The sequence below is a fragment of the Dasypus novemcinctus genome, chromosome 14 (genome assembly GCF_030445035.2).
Source record: "Dasypus novemcinctus isolate mDasNov1 chromosome 14, mDasNov1.1.hap2, whole genome shotgun sequence".
NCBI classification, from domain to species: Eukaryota; Metazoa; Chordata; class Mammalia; order Cingulata; family Dasypodidae; genus Dasypus; species Dasypus novemcinctus.
The window spans coordinates 71323008-71337391 of record NC_080686.1 but is presented as its reverse complement, the minus strand read 5'-3'; the positions used below and the strand labels follow the sequence as shown (position 1 = coordinate 71337391).

The 14384-nt window shown below is 34.1% G+C and overlaps 1 protein-coding gene across 1 annotated transcript in view; it reads left to right on the top strand.

Moving 5' to 3' along the window:
• Positions 1–14127, top strand: part of EIF3E (eukaryotic translation initiation factor 3 subunit E) — a 45284-nt gene extending 31157 nt beyond the window's left edge. The window contains exons 11-13 of the mRNA XM_058275913.1: positions 8543–8645; positions 8930–9064; positions 10129–14127. Of these exons, the coding sequence (XP_058131896.1) occupies positions 8543–8645; positions 8930–9064; positions 10129–10167 (277 nt within the window). The 3' untranslated portion in view covers positions 10168–14127. The remainder of the gene's footprint in view (positions 1–8542; positions 8646–8929; positions 9065–10128) is intronic.
• The last annotated feature ends 257 nt before the right edge of the window (positions 14128–14384 follow it).

Below are 14384 nucleotides of genomic sequence, written 5' to 3'. Positions count from 1 at the left end.
GAATTTAAGGAAACTTCCTCCACATGATAAAAGGCATATATAAAAAACCCACAACTAGTATCATACTTAATGGCAAATGATCCTCCTATGATCAGGAATAAGACAAAGATAACCACTATCACCACTCTTATGAACATTATGCTGGAATTTTAACCAGAGCAATTAAGCAAGAAAAAGAAAGAAAAGGCATCTGAATTGGAAAGGACAAGAAAAATTTTCTCTTTGCCAATGGCATGATGCTATGTATGGAAAATATAGAGCTAATACACAGATTCTGCAGAGTGGAGGAGTACAAAATCAACATTCAAAAACCAGTAGTGTTTTCATACACTAGTAATGAACAATATGAAGAGGGAATCAAGAAAAAAATCCCATGTGCAATAGCAACCAAAAGAATCAAATGGAATGAATATAAGCTGAGGATGTAAAGGACTTGTACATGGAAAACTACAAAACATTGCTGAAAGAAATCAAAGAAGACCTAAATAAATAGAAGGACAATCCATGTTTATGAATTGAAAGACTAAATATTGCTAAGATGTCAGTTCTACCAAAATATATTTATAGGTTCAACATCATCACAATCCAAGTTCTAACATCTTTCTTTGCAGAAATGGAAAAGCTAATCTAATTTATATGGAAGGGGAAGGGGCCCTGAGTATCCAAAACCATCCTGAAAAAAAAGAATGAGGTTGAGGACTCATACTTGCCAATTTTAAAACTTACTATAATGCCACTGTAATCAACACAACATAGAACTAGCACAAGGAAGGCATATATAGAACAATGGAATTGAGAGTTCAGAGGTAAGCCTCTATATCTATGGCCAGTTGATTTTTGACAGAGGTGGCAGGTCCACTCAGTGTGGAAAGAATAGTCTCTTTGACAAATGGTACTGGGGAAACTGAATATACATATGCAAAAGAATGGCGGTGGACTCCTACCCCACAATATATATAAATATTAACTCAAAATGTTTCTAAGGCTTAAACATAAGAACTATGACTATTAAAACTCCTAGAAGGAAGCGGGTGTGCCTCAAGCAATTGGGCTCCTGTCTACCATACAGGAGAACCAGGGATTCAATACCCAGGGCCTCCTGGTGAAGGCAAGCTGGCCCACACTGAGTGCTGCCCCACTTAAAAATGCTGACCTGTGCAGAGTTGGCACAGAAAGATGACGCAACAAAAAGAGACACAGAGGAGAGACAGTAAGAGACTTAGCAGAGCAGGGAGCTGAGGTGGCACAAGAAAATGATCACCTCTCTTCCATTCTGGAAGATCCCAGATGGGTTCCCAGAGCTGCCCAGTGAGAATACAAGCAGACACAGAAGAACACAGCGAATGGTCACAGAGAGCAGACAATGTTGGCGGGAGGGGGAGGGGCGGGGGGGCAGTGGGGGATAAGTAAATAAATCTTTAAAAAACAAAACAAAACTCCTAGAAGAAAACACAGGGACGAATCCTCAAGACCCTGTGATAGGCATTGGTTTCTTAGACTTAATATCAAAAACATAAGCAACAACAACAACAAAAAAAAAACACAAGCAATAAAAGAAAATTAGGTAAATGAGAGTTCATTAAAATGCAAAACTTTTGTATATCAGTGGACTATTATGAAAGTAAAACGACAGCCTACAGAATGAGGAAATACCTGGAAACCACATATCTGATTAAGTGTTTAATATCTAATATTCAGAATATATAAAAAATTTGACAGCTCAACAGCAAAAAGACAACCCAATTTAAAAATGGGCAAAGGACTTGAATAGACATATCTTCAAGGAAGATATACAAATGGCCAAAAGTCCATACAAAGATGCTCAATATCATTGACCACTAGGGAAATAAAAATCATTGTTTTTTTAAATTTGCAATTCCCAAATAACATGACATTGACCATCTTTTCATAGGCTTATTGGCCATCTGTATAATGGTAAGATATTTGTTAAAGATCTTTTCTCCATTTTTTTTTTAAGATTTATTTTTTTCTCCCCCTCCCACCCCATTGTTTGCTATTTGCACTCCCTGTGTGTGTTTGTTATGTGCTCTCTGTGTCTGCTTGTCTTTTTAGGAGGCATTAGGAAATGAACCTGGGGCCTCCCATACGGGGAGGGAAGTGCCAAAATGCTTGAGCCACCGCTGCTCTGTCCCCATTTTTAAATTGGATTATTTATTTTACTATTGAGATTGAAGTTTTCTTTGAATCTTTTGAATACAAGTTCTTTTTCACATTCATGTTTTGCAAATATTTTCTTCCAGTCTGTGACTTGTATTTCATTCTTTTAGCAATGTCTTTCACAAAGCAGAAGTTTTTCATTTTAATAACAATGTTATTTTTCTTTCTTGGATATTCTTTTTTTTAGCCAAGAAAATTAAGGTTCAGAGGTATTAAGCTGCTTAAGCATTATTAAATGACAAAGCTGGGCAAATAGGGCTTTGACATTCATTGTATTATACCTCGTGATAAATTTAAATTATTTTTCATGTGAATGTTTTGTATTTTCAGAAATACCAGTTTTGGACTACTTTGCCATTTGATTTATCAGTGGTGCCTGAGGCTAAAGATGGGCACTCTAAGTTAGATTTCCAGAATCAGAATCTCTGGGATCAAGGCTTAAGAATTTGAGCTTGTAGCTTCAAGTCAGCCTTGGGGAACCATTGCTTTCAGATAGTGATTTATAGTCTTAACTGCACACTAGACATAAATAAGCTTTACAAAGAAGTAAACAAAAATGATAATGACTGAACCCTAGAAAATTGAACAATATTTGTTTTTTTAAAGCTCCCTTAATGATTCTGATGTAGAACCTTTTTTTTTAATTAAACTTTTATTTTGAGATATTTGTGGATTCCCATGCAGCTTTAAGAAACTGTAGAGATCCTCTGTATGATTTATCCAGTTTTTCCCTTGTGAAAGTATAGTAAAATATCACAACCAGGATATTGACATTGATACATTCAAAATACAGACCCATCAGTCCAGGGATCTAGGTTGCCCTTTTATAGCCACATGTACTTCCCTCCTACCCCCACCTCCTTCTTAGCCCCTGTCAACCACTAATTTGTTTTTCATTTCTATAATTTTGCCATTTCAAGAATGGATGAAACCTTTTTTAAAAGGTAGTGCTCAACTTCCTAAAGAAGACAAATATGCTATTTATCATGATTCTGATACAATTAATAGTGTAACCAGTAATAACTGCTGTTCAAAAAGAAAACATTGCAAATGTTAATGAGCACCTTTTCTGGCCAGACACTAGGTAGAAAGTAGGGAGCACACCCTCATAGAGTTTACTATGCAGAGGAAGAAACATATTAAATAAATGCACAACAAATATAAAATTGCAAATAGTGATAGATATTTTGATGAGAAATGCATAGTGACACTAGAGAGAATGACACAGACATAATTTGTATATTGGAAAATCAGAGAAGTGATTTAGATGGAAGGTTCAGGGACTCTTCCTAACTCTCTAAATGGAATATGTTAAGTCCAAAACAAAACTTTTTCACTGGTAAACTAAAACAAATTACTCCACTCTCTAGTTTATGCTTGGCCTATCCCTGTGTCTAATTAGTCTAAAGTTATTTGATATTTGATCATTTTTGTGGGAGTCAGGTGGATTTTTCTCTAGCATCCTTCTCTCAGTGGACACATTTCAAATGCTTGACTAGAATAGAATTACACCCATTGGTTCTTTATTAAACAACTCTTTACATTTGTGATTTGGAACATCCTCTGTTAAAGTGTTTCTTGACTTAATGATTGTAAGCACATGTGATAGTCATATCTTTATAAAAATGCATATGAAGAATGTTTTTATCAGTTTATATACAACTATAGATCTGTAGTGTAAGTTACGAATCTTTCTACCATAAAGTATGCAACATCTGTCATAAAAGATTACTGTAGGGGAATTTAATTTAGTATAGCTGAATAGTTTATTAGACATGGTGTGTGTCTGAAATTTAAAAGCTGTTCTAAAATAATTCTTGGACCAGTTTTCAATTATAGATAAAAACAGTATGAAAGTAATATTCTGAATGCGTATGATAATCATGTTGGAACATACATTAATATAATTTTCTTATGGGGGTTTTGGCTTTTCACAAAAGAAGGTAATATTTGCCAACCAGTCTTGCATTTAAGTTATGAAGTCATTCTACTTTGCTTATTTTATTAAAATTTTAGATCTTAGCATTTTTCTTGAAAAGTTCTTGTTACCACATTATTACACATAATTTATATTGAGTTATACTGGTATTAAAGAGAAATTAATATTTCACATTTCCAGTAGGAGGGAAAATAGTATCAGGGGCCTTTACTATTTTTTATATTGAATGTAAGATAATGTACTCTTATTTTTGATTACCATAATTTTGGAAAATTCAATGAGAATTTTCAGTTGTCACATGGAAGATATATAGTTAGTATTTCTCAGTTTCTCCTGTTTTCTCTGCTTTCTCTTAATTTTGCATTTAAATACATTTGCAGTCTTTAATTCGTTGTTGTAGCATACGGATGAGGTCAGGTAGTTAACCATGCATAGTCTGCAGTGAAATCCATCCCAGAGGTTTCCATATTGTAATGCTTACAGGACAGTAGCATGTGAAATAAATTAGGCTTACAGATAATTTGGAAGCCCAGGTTGTTTAAAGAAGTAATTAATGAGAAATGTGAAATGCTGAATCCAGATTCTTATTTGTCAGGATATCTCTTAGGGCCATGAGATTTGGGGAAGGGAAACTATCTAAAAGTTTAAATATTGAGAACCTTATAGAAAATCAGCCTAGAGTTAGTTGTTAGAATATGAGACTTAGAATATGGATGTAGCTCTCTCACTCTCATTCCTCCTTGCTTTGGCTTCGGGGTTCAATGACATGCATGGAACTAGCTACCTCTAGCTCGCTGACCTTTATTTAGAAAAGTGGGTAAGGAACAAAGCAGACTGTCCACAAATCCACCAGAGGGGCTAAAGGTACCCAGGAAGAAACTGGCTACAAAAGCCACTCTCAAGAGTGCGCCCTCTACTGGAGGGATGAAGAAACCTCATCCTTTCAGGCTGGTGCTGCGGCACTCCCATGAAACTAGACACTATAAAATTTCTGATTCACAGACTTATTCATTGTCTGGTGTGAAGAATTGCTCAGACCTTAAAACAGATCTTCTCTTCTGGAGCATAGCTGTTGGTGCTTTGCAGGAGGCATGTGAGACCTGTCTGATTGGTCTTTTTGAAGACACTAACCCTGTGTGCTTTCCATGCCAAACATAAAACAATTATGTCAAAAAAACATCCAGCTAGCATGCTAGATAGGTGGAGAATATGCTTAAGAATCCACTATGATGGGAAACATTTCATTCTTAAAAGAAAAAAATTCTATTATTGATATTTCTGAACATAGATAATTTTTCTGTAAGGTCAAAAGGTACCTAATTATGATGGTGAAAAGAAAAAAAGGGAACAGAAACCAGATAGTGGCAGTTTTTCCATTTTCATTTGTGTGTAGATTTTTAATATAAATGTGGGCACATAGGGAAGTGGATATGGCTCAAGCAATTGAGCTCCTGCCAACCACACAGGAGGTTTTGGTTTGGTTCCCAGTGCCTCCTAAAGAAGACAGTGAGCTGGAGCGATGGGTAGATGCTGCAAGCTGACTTAACAAGAGACACAAGAAGAAAAACATAATGAGAGAGTCATCAAAGCAGGGAGCCTCCTAAAGAGGACAAGCAAGACAGCAAGCTGATGCGATGGGCAGGGGCAGCAAGCTGACACAAGAGACACAAGAAGAAAAGCGCAATGAGAAATACTACAAAGCAGGGAACAGAGGTGGCTGAAGCAATTAGGCACCTCCTTCCCATGTTCAGTTCCAGTTATCAGTGCCTCCTCAAGGAACAAGGAAGACTAACGGACACAGCAAGTGCAAACGAGGGGGTGGGGAGAAATAAATAAAATGAAATCTTTAAAAAAAAAAAGGGGACACATAAAGCATTAATACAGGTCGAAATATTTCAGTAAACAAGTTTCAACAGCTCAGCTTCATAACAATTATAAATAAATATGTTAACTTTTTCTGGACCAAAAAAATGTAAAGAAAGAGGAGAGAGGGAGAATTATAGATAGAATTATTATACAAGATAGAGTTTCCTTTCTTATAGCTTAAACTCTGAGAGTAAATATTTCCTTAGGTGAGCTGTCCTCTGACCTCCAGGCTAGTACTGGTTACAACCTTTTGTATCCCACATAAACTTCTTCCATTTTTTCTTTATTACACTTACAGCAGTTTATATATATCTTGGTGATTGTGTAATTAGTTGTCCCCTAACTCCCTGTCACAACTGCATACCCCACACTAGCTTAAACCCCGAAAGCAAGGATGGACCATATTTTGTTACCAGCATCTAACATTTTCCAGCACATAGAGAGTGCCCAGTTCTTTGTGTGTGTGTGTGTGTGTGTGTGTGAATGGCAAGGAAGGGAGTGAATTGGTTAATGGAAAGAAGTGTTGGGAAGTTAGATTGTGATGAAACTGTGGACAGCCATGAAAGAGAAATAAGTAGTTTATTTTATACAAATTCATTTGTACTAATCAGAGTAAAATGGCCTTACTTTATTTAAAAAATACTTTTGGGAATACAAAAGGAGGCATACAAAAGATAAACTGCTGCAGAAAGCAGTAAAATTATATTGGGTATGTGTTGGAAAATCTGTTCTTTACTGTTAAGGTTAGAACCTTCACGTAAAAGTATCAACGTTTACTTACTTTAGTAGTGCAGAAGAGAATGTAGTTTACATGTCTCTAAAATGAGTCAAGCACCAGCAGGAAATTCAAGTAATTTAGTAGGAAGCCATAGGAAACAATCACTTGCAGGAATTTTGCCTCATCAAAAAATGCTTGTTTAAATTAAATGACATATTTTTAATGGCTTGAAAAAAATGGGGCTTAGAGAACAGTGATAAAGAGAATAAAATGAAATCTGTCCAAGAAACTGAAGTAATGGTCATGAATTGTTCTTTCTACTTGTTGTGAATGTGTGGCTACAGCAAAATTGATCATAAAAACATAAAATTTTGATGTATAAATCCAGGGAATTTTATAGTTGCATTGGCCACATTCCATACTTACTGTCCCATTGTTTTTGACTCCAAGCATCTTATAAGTAAAATTGAAAATTTATGATGTCCTCATAGGTATAGTTTGTGCAATTAAAATAATATAGCTTAATTTTTACGTTTGAATGAAACCCTATTGCTTTTGAATGAATGTATAGAACAGGGATAGCATAGAGATTATTTTTTCCATAAAAGTATTTTTATTAACATGGTTACATTTGGTTGGGAATTCTAAAATCACGTAATTACATAATACAATTGCCAGTGTCCTAAATACTTTTGTTGTTGTTGTTCTTTTATTTGTTTTGTTTTATTTTGTTTGTTTTTTGAGGTAGAGAGAGATTGACTCTGGGACCTTATATGTGGGAAGCTGGCACTCAACGACACTGAGCCATATCAGCTCCCCTGAGTTGACTTCTTCGTTGGTTTCCTTGTTCATTTTTTTCCTTGTTCGTTTTTGTTTTTTTTGGAGGGACCAGGGACCAAACCTGGGACTTCCCATGTGGGAAGCAGGTGCTCAATGCTTGAACCACATCCACCCCACAATACTTACTTTTTAAAACTTGGGAATGTTGTCAGACCAGAAATTTTAGTTTTAGTATTCCAAGGAGTGATTTTCTTGTTGATACTCTAATTCTTATAATCAACAGTGATTATATGGGAAAGGCTGAGAGTGTGTAATATTCTTAATGACAGCTGAAAAAATGCCAGTTAATGTTTGTGTCTAAATACCCAAATATGCAGACTATGTATACTGTGTACTCTGAACAATTCATGCATACAATTAATGCTTTTCCATTAGATGTTTGATTGACTTGCCATCTGTCAAGGCTGGTGCTTGTTTTAGTCCAGATAAATTTAGCCTTGCCATACCCTCTTCGATCTATTCATAAATTGGAAAGATCTGAAATGCCGATTGGTTGATGTCAAAAATATTTTAGGTCAGGGTAGCTGTCTCTTCTCTCAATTTCATTGGCTGTATAGATTATATAGTGAACAACTCTAGGAGTGCCCCCAGAGTTTTGTAATTCAAACATACACAGAGACCCTGAGTGATGTTCTAAATTTAATTTGTATAATTAAATATCACAGAAAATGTTTTCCTCTTAGGTCATTACTTTTAAGTATCTGTTAAAAATAACAGATAAGTTCTAGAAGCCGGAGGGATTCTGTAAATACAGAATATGGTGTCCTTCCCTCAAGGATCTTGCATGCCTCTTGGTGAAATGGGATAGATTGTGTACAGTGCCGAGCAATAGACACAAATATATGAGCAGTGCAGATTGAAATAGCCGTAGTATTTATTGTAGAGAGTGTGGCCCAGAATGCCTAGATAAGTCTTTATGTATAGTATAGGTCAAACACATTAGGTACACAAAACTAATTTTTTGACCCAGTTGACATTGCTATTTTTATTTTTCTTATTAGCATGTTAGCAGATAAGCTCAACATGACTCCAGAGGAAGCTGAGAGGTGGATTGTGAATTTGATTAGAAATGCAAGACTGGATGCCAAAATTGATTCTAAATTAGTGAGTATTATTCTATTAACCATGCTGCATACTAGATATCAGTTGCTGACTATTTTATCCTTTTTGGGGAGATTTTTAATGAGAACATTTTATTCTGTTCTATTAAGAATTTGGGTTTTTTAAAAAATTACAATCTTTCAAGGCAAAATATTTTTCTTGCTGTGTGAATATTGTAATTTCTACACAGTGTATAAAAGATGTACAACAGTTTATCATGTTTGTGACTTACTCGGGAAACTCAGTCATTAACATTACAAAGTTACTTTCCCTTTGTTTCATTTCAGGGTCATGTGGTTATGGGTAACAATGCAGTCTCACCCTATCAGCAAGTGATTGAAAAGACCAAAAGCCTTTCCTTTAGAAGCCAGATGTTGGCAATGAATATTGAGAAGAAACTTAATCAGAATAGTAGGTCAGAGGTAAGAACCACAAATTTTCTATTCTGTCTGGGATTTAATAACAATGCTACTTAATTGTTATAAACTTTATTAATTATTTATCTGTTGTATCTGGTTTTGTATTTCTTTTTGTTAGGGGTATGAACATTTGCTTAAGAAATTACTAACCTGAAAAGAACTTTTTCTTAAATGTAGTCAAGAAAACTGAAAAAAAAATTGTGTTTCTAGTTTAATATTACTATTTTTCTTTTCCTTTTACTCTTCCTAAGTGACTTCATTAACTCATTTCCTTAAAGGTTTCTTTAACACCTCATTTTGATAATATACTGGCAGATAACGTACATGTGTAATCCTCTTTCAGGTGCTTGAAATCTATGTTCTTTCTAAGTCTTTAAAAATTTGATCTTACCTGCACCTATTAGTGCTGATCTTACACAAATTTGATTTTATCTTTTTCTGATGTTCATATTTAACTATGTCTAAACTATATCCCCCTTTCTCGTAAAGATCCTATAAATCAGATGTTAAAGGAACTTGAGTGAACTTGAAATTAGGGAATCCCAAGCCACCTTTGTTGCTCTTTAGCCATTATAATTACATATAATTGGAGGATAGGAGTCATTAGGAGGCAGTTGGGACATTCGGATACTCCATTTGATTAAAGTTTTTAGGAACAAAATGTCCTCAGAGTCATTCAGTTTTTAAAAGAGAAGAATAACAAATTAGGAAATTTTCTGCCTATTCCAACCAAGTCTAGAATAGAACATGGAATATAATTTAATGTTTTTTTTCTGCCTGCTTCAGGATCAATCTATATTAAAATGATTGTTTTAGTGTTGGTGATATTGTCATTGCCCTACTTTATAAATATCCAAAATTATATCAGATAATATTTCGATGTGATTGTGTTGTTCTAAATAGGGCATCTGACATTTAGTAATTCTAAAAATTGTTAATGTCTTAAAGAGAATTGTTTGGCAGGACAAATGCTAAAGTAAATGCTAATATTAATATCACTTTTCCATGTTAGTTTTTTTAGAAAGTATTTTCTTTTCACTCTATTGATTTCTCTTTGTATATTTTAGGCTCCTAACTGGGCAACTCAGGACTCCGGCTTCTACTGAAGAAGTGTTTACCAAAAAAGATGAAAAAGCTATAAAGAAAGATGAAATAATAAAATCATTATATAAAGTGTGACATTCATTTTAGAAAAAATTAACATATTGGTTATAAATTTTGGAGACTTTGAATAAAATTGAGTGTTCCATTTTATATTACTGTGAATTTCCTTGTGTATGCAAGGATGGTTTTTAACTTTTAATTTTGGAATAATTAGAGATACACAAGAAGTTGTAAAATATAGTACCAAAAAGTCCCATGTACCTTATACTCAATTTCTCCCACTGGTTATATTTTATGTTACTGTAGTATAATATCGATATTTTGTATTGATATTGGTATTGTGGTGCAATACCAGGAGATTGACATTTGTTCCATGTGTATGTATAGCTCTATGCCATTTTATCATATGTAAATTTGTAACCACCAATGCAGTCAAAGTGCAGAATTATCACCGCAAATATCTCACTCATACTTAAAACCCTTAGTATCCCCAACAGTCCTAACCCCTGGCAACCACTGCTGTTGTTGTTTTTTTTTTTTCAACTTTTTGAAGTATATTACTCATACATAAACACACACAAACAACAAGTGTATAATATTAGTCATGAACTTACAAAACAAATATACATAACATCACACAGGACTCCTGCAACTCACCCACCACCAATAACTTGAATTATTGTTAAACCTTTTTAACTAATGATTAAAGAGCATTGTCAAAATATTACTACTAACCAAAGTATTTTTCCCCTAACCAACCCTACTATTACTATCTTTATATCATTTATATATGAGCATACAAAAACAAGTGTATAGTAAAAGTTGTGAACTTGTAAAGCAAACATGCCTAACATCATCTCTAATTTTGTCATTTTGATAATGTATAAATGGAAACATAAAGTATGTGACCTTTCACTCAGCATAATGCCCTTGAAATTCATCCAAATTGTTGCACACATCAATAGTTTTTCCTTTTTCTTGTTGAGCAGTATTCCATAATATTGATGCACACCATATTTTAATCACCCATTGAAGAAAACTTTGGTTGTCTCCACTTTGGGGCAATTACAAAGCTGCTATTCTTTAAAGTGTCTCCTTAAGCCACTCACTGAGCAGCTATCAAGACAAAATAAGAGTGTAAGTTTTGAATTTTATAAATGCCTTCCTGAATATTATGATATTTTTATATATCTGTCTAGGGTATCCAGTAGGCTGTGTGTGTGTGTGTGTGTGTGTACATACACAGTTTATTAGATACTCCAGATACTTAAGTATCTTTACACAGGGCCTCCTTTACACAGTAGTTTGATTTTCATTTGGTTGTTGAAATACAATCCAGTCATATAAGAGAAATTTTCTGTTCTCAAGGAGTGGTAGAAGGATAGAAGATACATGGATATTCTTTATCTGGCATCTGATCAGACGCTTTGACATTCAGTTAAGCTCCTCCTATAGGAAACTTAGGGCAGGAGTCTGCAAACCTTTTCTGTGAAGGGCTGGATAGTAAATATTTTAGCCTTTGTGGGCCTATTGCTTTCTGTTGTTACAACTAGTCAGTTCTTTTATGTAGCAAAAAAGGTAGGTTAGATGGTATGTAAATGAATGGTTATGGCTGTGTTCCAATAAAATACAAAAACACTATAGCTGCTGACTTTTGACTTAGGGTGTTGATTCCTGTAAGTTATAATCCAAAGGTACTGAAGCTAGCAGGAAAATTGCTGGTCAGGTAAGCCAAATGCTAATTTTTTATTCATCTCTTACCAATATTATGAAAGTATAGGACAAGGAAACAAAACAGATCATATGTAGAACAAAACCACTTACAGAGCAAGTACCAAAATGACATTAGTAACTAGATTTCTTCATGCATAGCAGCCTAACTCCATGAATCAAAATCCCAAATCTGTAACTAGAAATGGAGATATATTATTCAAAATTATAAAATTGCATATGTTACTCAAGGTATATAAAAATGGAAAAGATGTTAAGATCTCCCTATTCCCCCTCCTATTTACCAGTGACCCAAGGGCAAAAAAGTTATTGCTCAGGCTTATCAATATTTACTATCTTAAGAAAATAGCTTTACCAAATCACAATAGCAAAAAAGATTTCTGGGTGATTACATAGCAGATTGAATTGAGTCTAACAGTTATTAAATATGACCTAGTGGACCAGTAAAAACTCTGAAAGGAAAGAGGAAATCTTAGGCATTTACATCCCTAAGGAAATGGAAAAATCTCCACACTTAGTATTGTAAACACTGAAATTAAGATAGTATTTATATATTTTTGATGAGGAAACAGACTCAGGTGGTTGCCCATGTTGATATAGTTAGTAAACGTTAAAGCAAGGAATTGAAACATTTTTCCATCATCACACTGCCCTTTGTTGCATTGTTACTGTGTAGTCTTCTCAGGGTAAATTTGCTAAGGATTAAGGAAGATATGTCTAGTAGGTTGTGCATAAGAGGATCCTAATCCAAATAAAACTAGTTCTAGCCCCATTATCTTCAAGTGTGAGCAGAGAGTATTCTGGGTTTTCTACCAATATAATCATTGGATATTAGTGGCTTTCCAAAAATCCTATTGGAACATACAAAGCATGGATGAACATCTTGATTTTTTTTTTCTGTTTGCTTCTGGTTATATGAATAATATTTCCTGTAGCTGCTTTTTCTACCACATTTTGCTTTTCACATATTAATAGCTGCCCTTTGAATTTGAAAGATGATGCCACCATGAATCACTATCAATAGGAAAATATATAGAACTAATGGCCATTTTTGTACATTACCAATCTATAGTTACACTGCATTCTTGAAGTTTGCATAAAAACAAATTTCAGGGTTATGGATTTAACCTTAAGTTTAGATAACAGGTAAACTAAGGTGTTGATCATGAAATAAGTACTGATTAATTTTCTTGTGCTCATTATTTCCATTCAGTAAGTATTGAGACCCTCCTATATGTCAATAGCTTTCGCAGGTACTGGGAACACATCAAAGAACAGTGTTCATGAAGCTTACATTTGTGTGATAGTCACTTATATACCTTTTCATAAATTTTCTATGTATACACAAGCATGTGTACTTACGTTTTTCTAATAAGAAATACACAAAAGTATATGTGTAAATGTCTAGTTTAAGGAAAAATAACATCAAAATCCATTTATCCAATATCTCTTGCCTGCTACCCAGCTTAAGAAATAGTCTTACTTACTTTGAAGAACTTGTGAGCAGTTTTCACTATATTTACTCTTTGCTCCTGAGAAGGAAACACTGCTGTGACTTTTGACTAATAATTCTTTGTTCTTATTTATGATTTTATCCCATATATGTATCCCTAACAGATATGTAAAGTTTTGTGTGTTTCAATCTGTATTTATTTGAGGTTGTACTTAGCATTCTGTGGCTTGCTTTTCCCAGCACTGAGAATCATCCAATTTGATAGATGCAGCTGTAGTCCATTCTTCATTACATTGTATGAATATTCCATAATTATTCATTCAAGGGTTGAGGGACACAAGTGTTCCCAGCTTCATACTTATTTAGACTTTTTAGAATTAGCCTGAAAATTTTGTCTTTTTTAAAATGGAAAATTAAGTTCATTTCCATTTAATATGATTACTAATATGTATGGGTTTATATCTACCATCTTAAAGAGCTATTTTTCCCTTCCCTCCTCCCCCATTTCTTACCTTCTTGTGGATTGAGCCTCCCTAATTCCATTTTTCTCCCCTCTACTAGTTGAGCAGTTAACAACCTTTTTCTTTCTATTATTCAGATCATTATCCTAGAAATTTAACGTTTTAAACTTAAAATGTTAAAATTAACATCTCTATTCCCCCTCAGAACAATATGGAGAAAGCTTATGTTGTAATCATTTTCCTTCCAGCTTGTGTTATTTTTGTTCATTTCTATTTTTTGTAACTTCAACAATTAAACATTATTATTTGTACAATAATATTTTTCTTGTTCATTCCTTCTGCATTTGGTCTTTTAGGATCTCCTTTTCATTCGTGTTCTGCAAGTTCACTATGTCTAAGTGTGAATTTTCTTTTATTTACACTAATTGTGATCCATTGAGCATCCTTGATTCTCACCATTAGTTTTGTCTTTCATTCTGGAAAATTATGTTTTGGAATATTTCTTCTCCCTGGCTCTTCAGATTTTTATTTACTTTGTTTTCCAAAATCCTTACTCCAGAAAAGCCTCACTCCT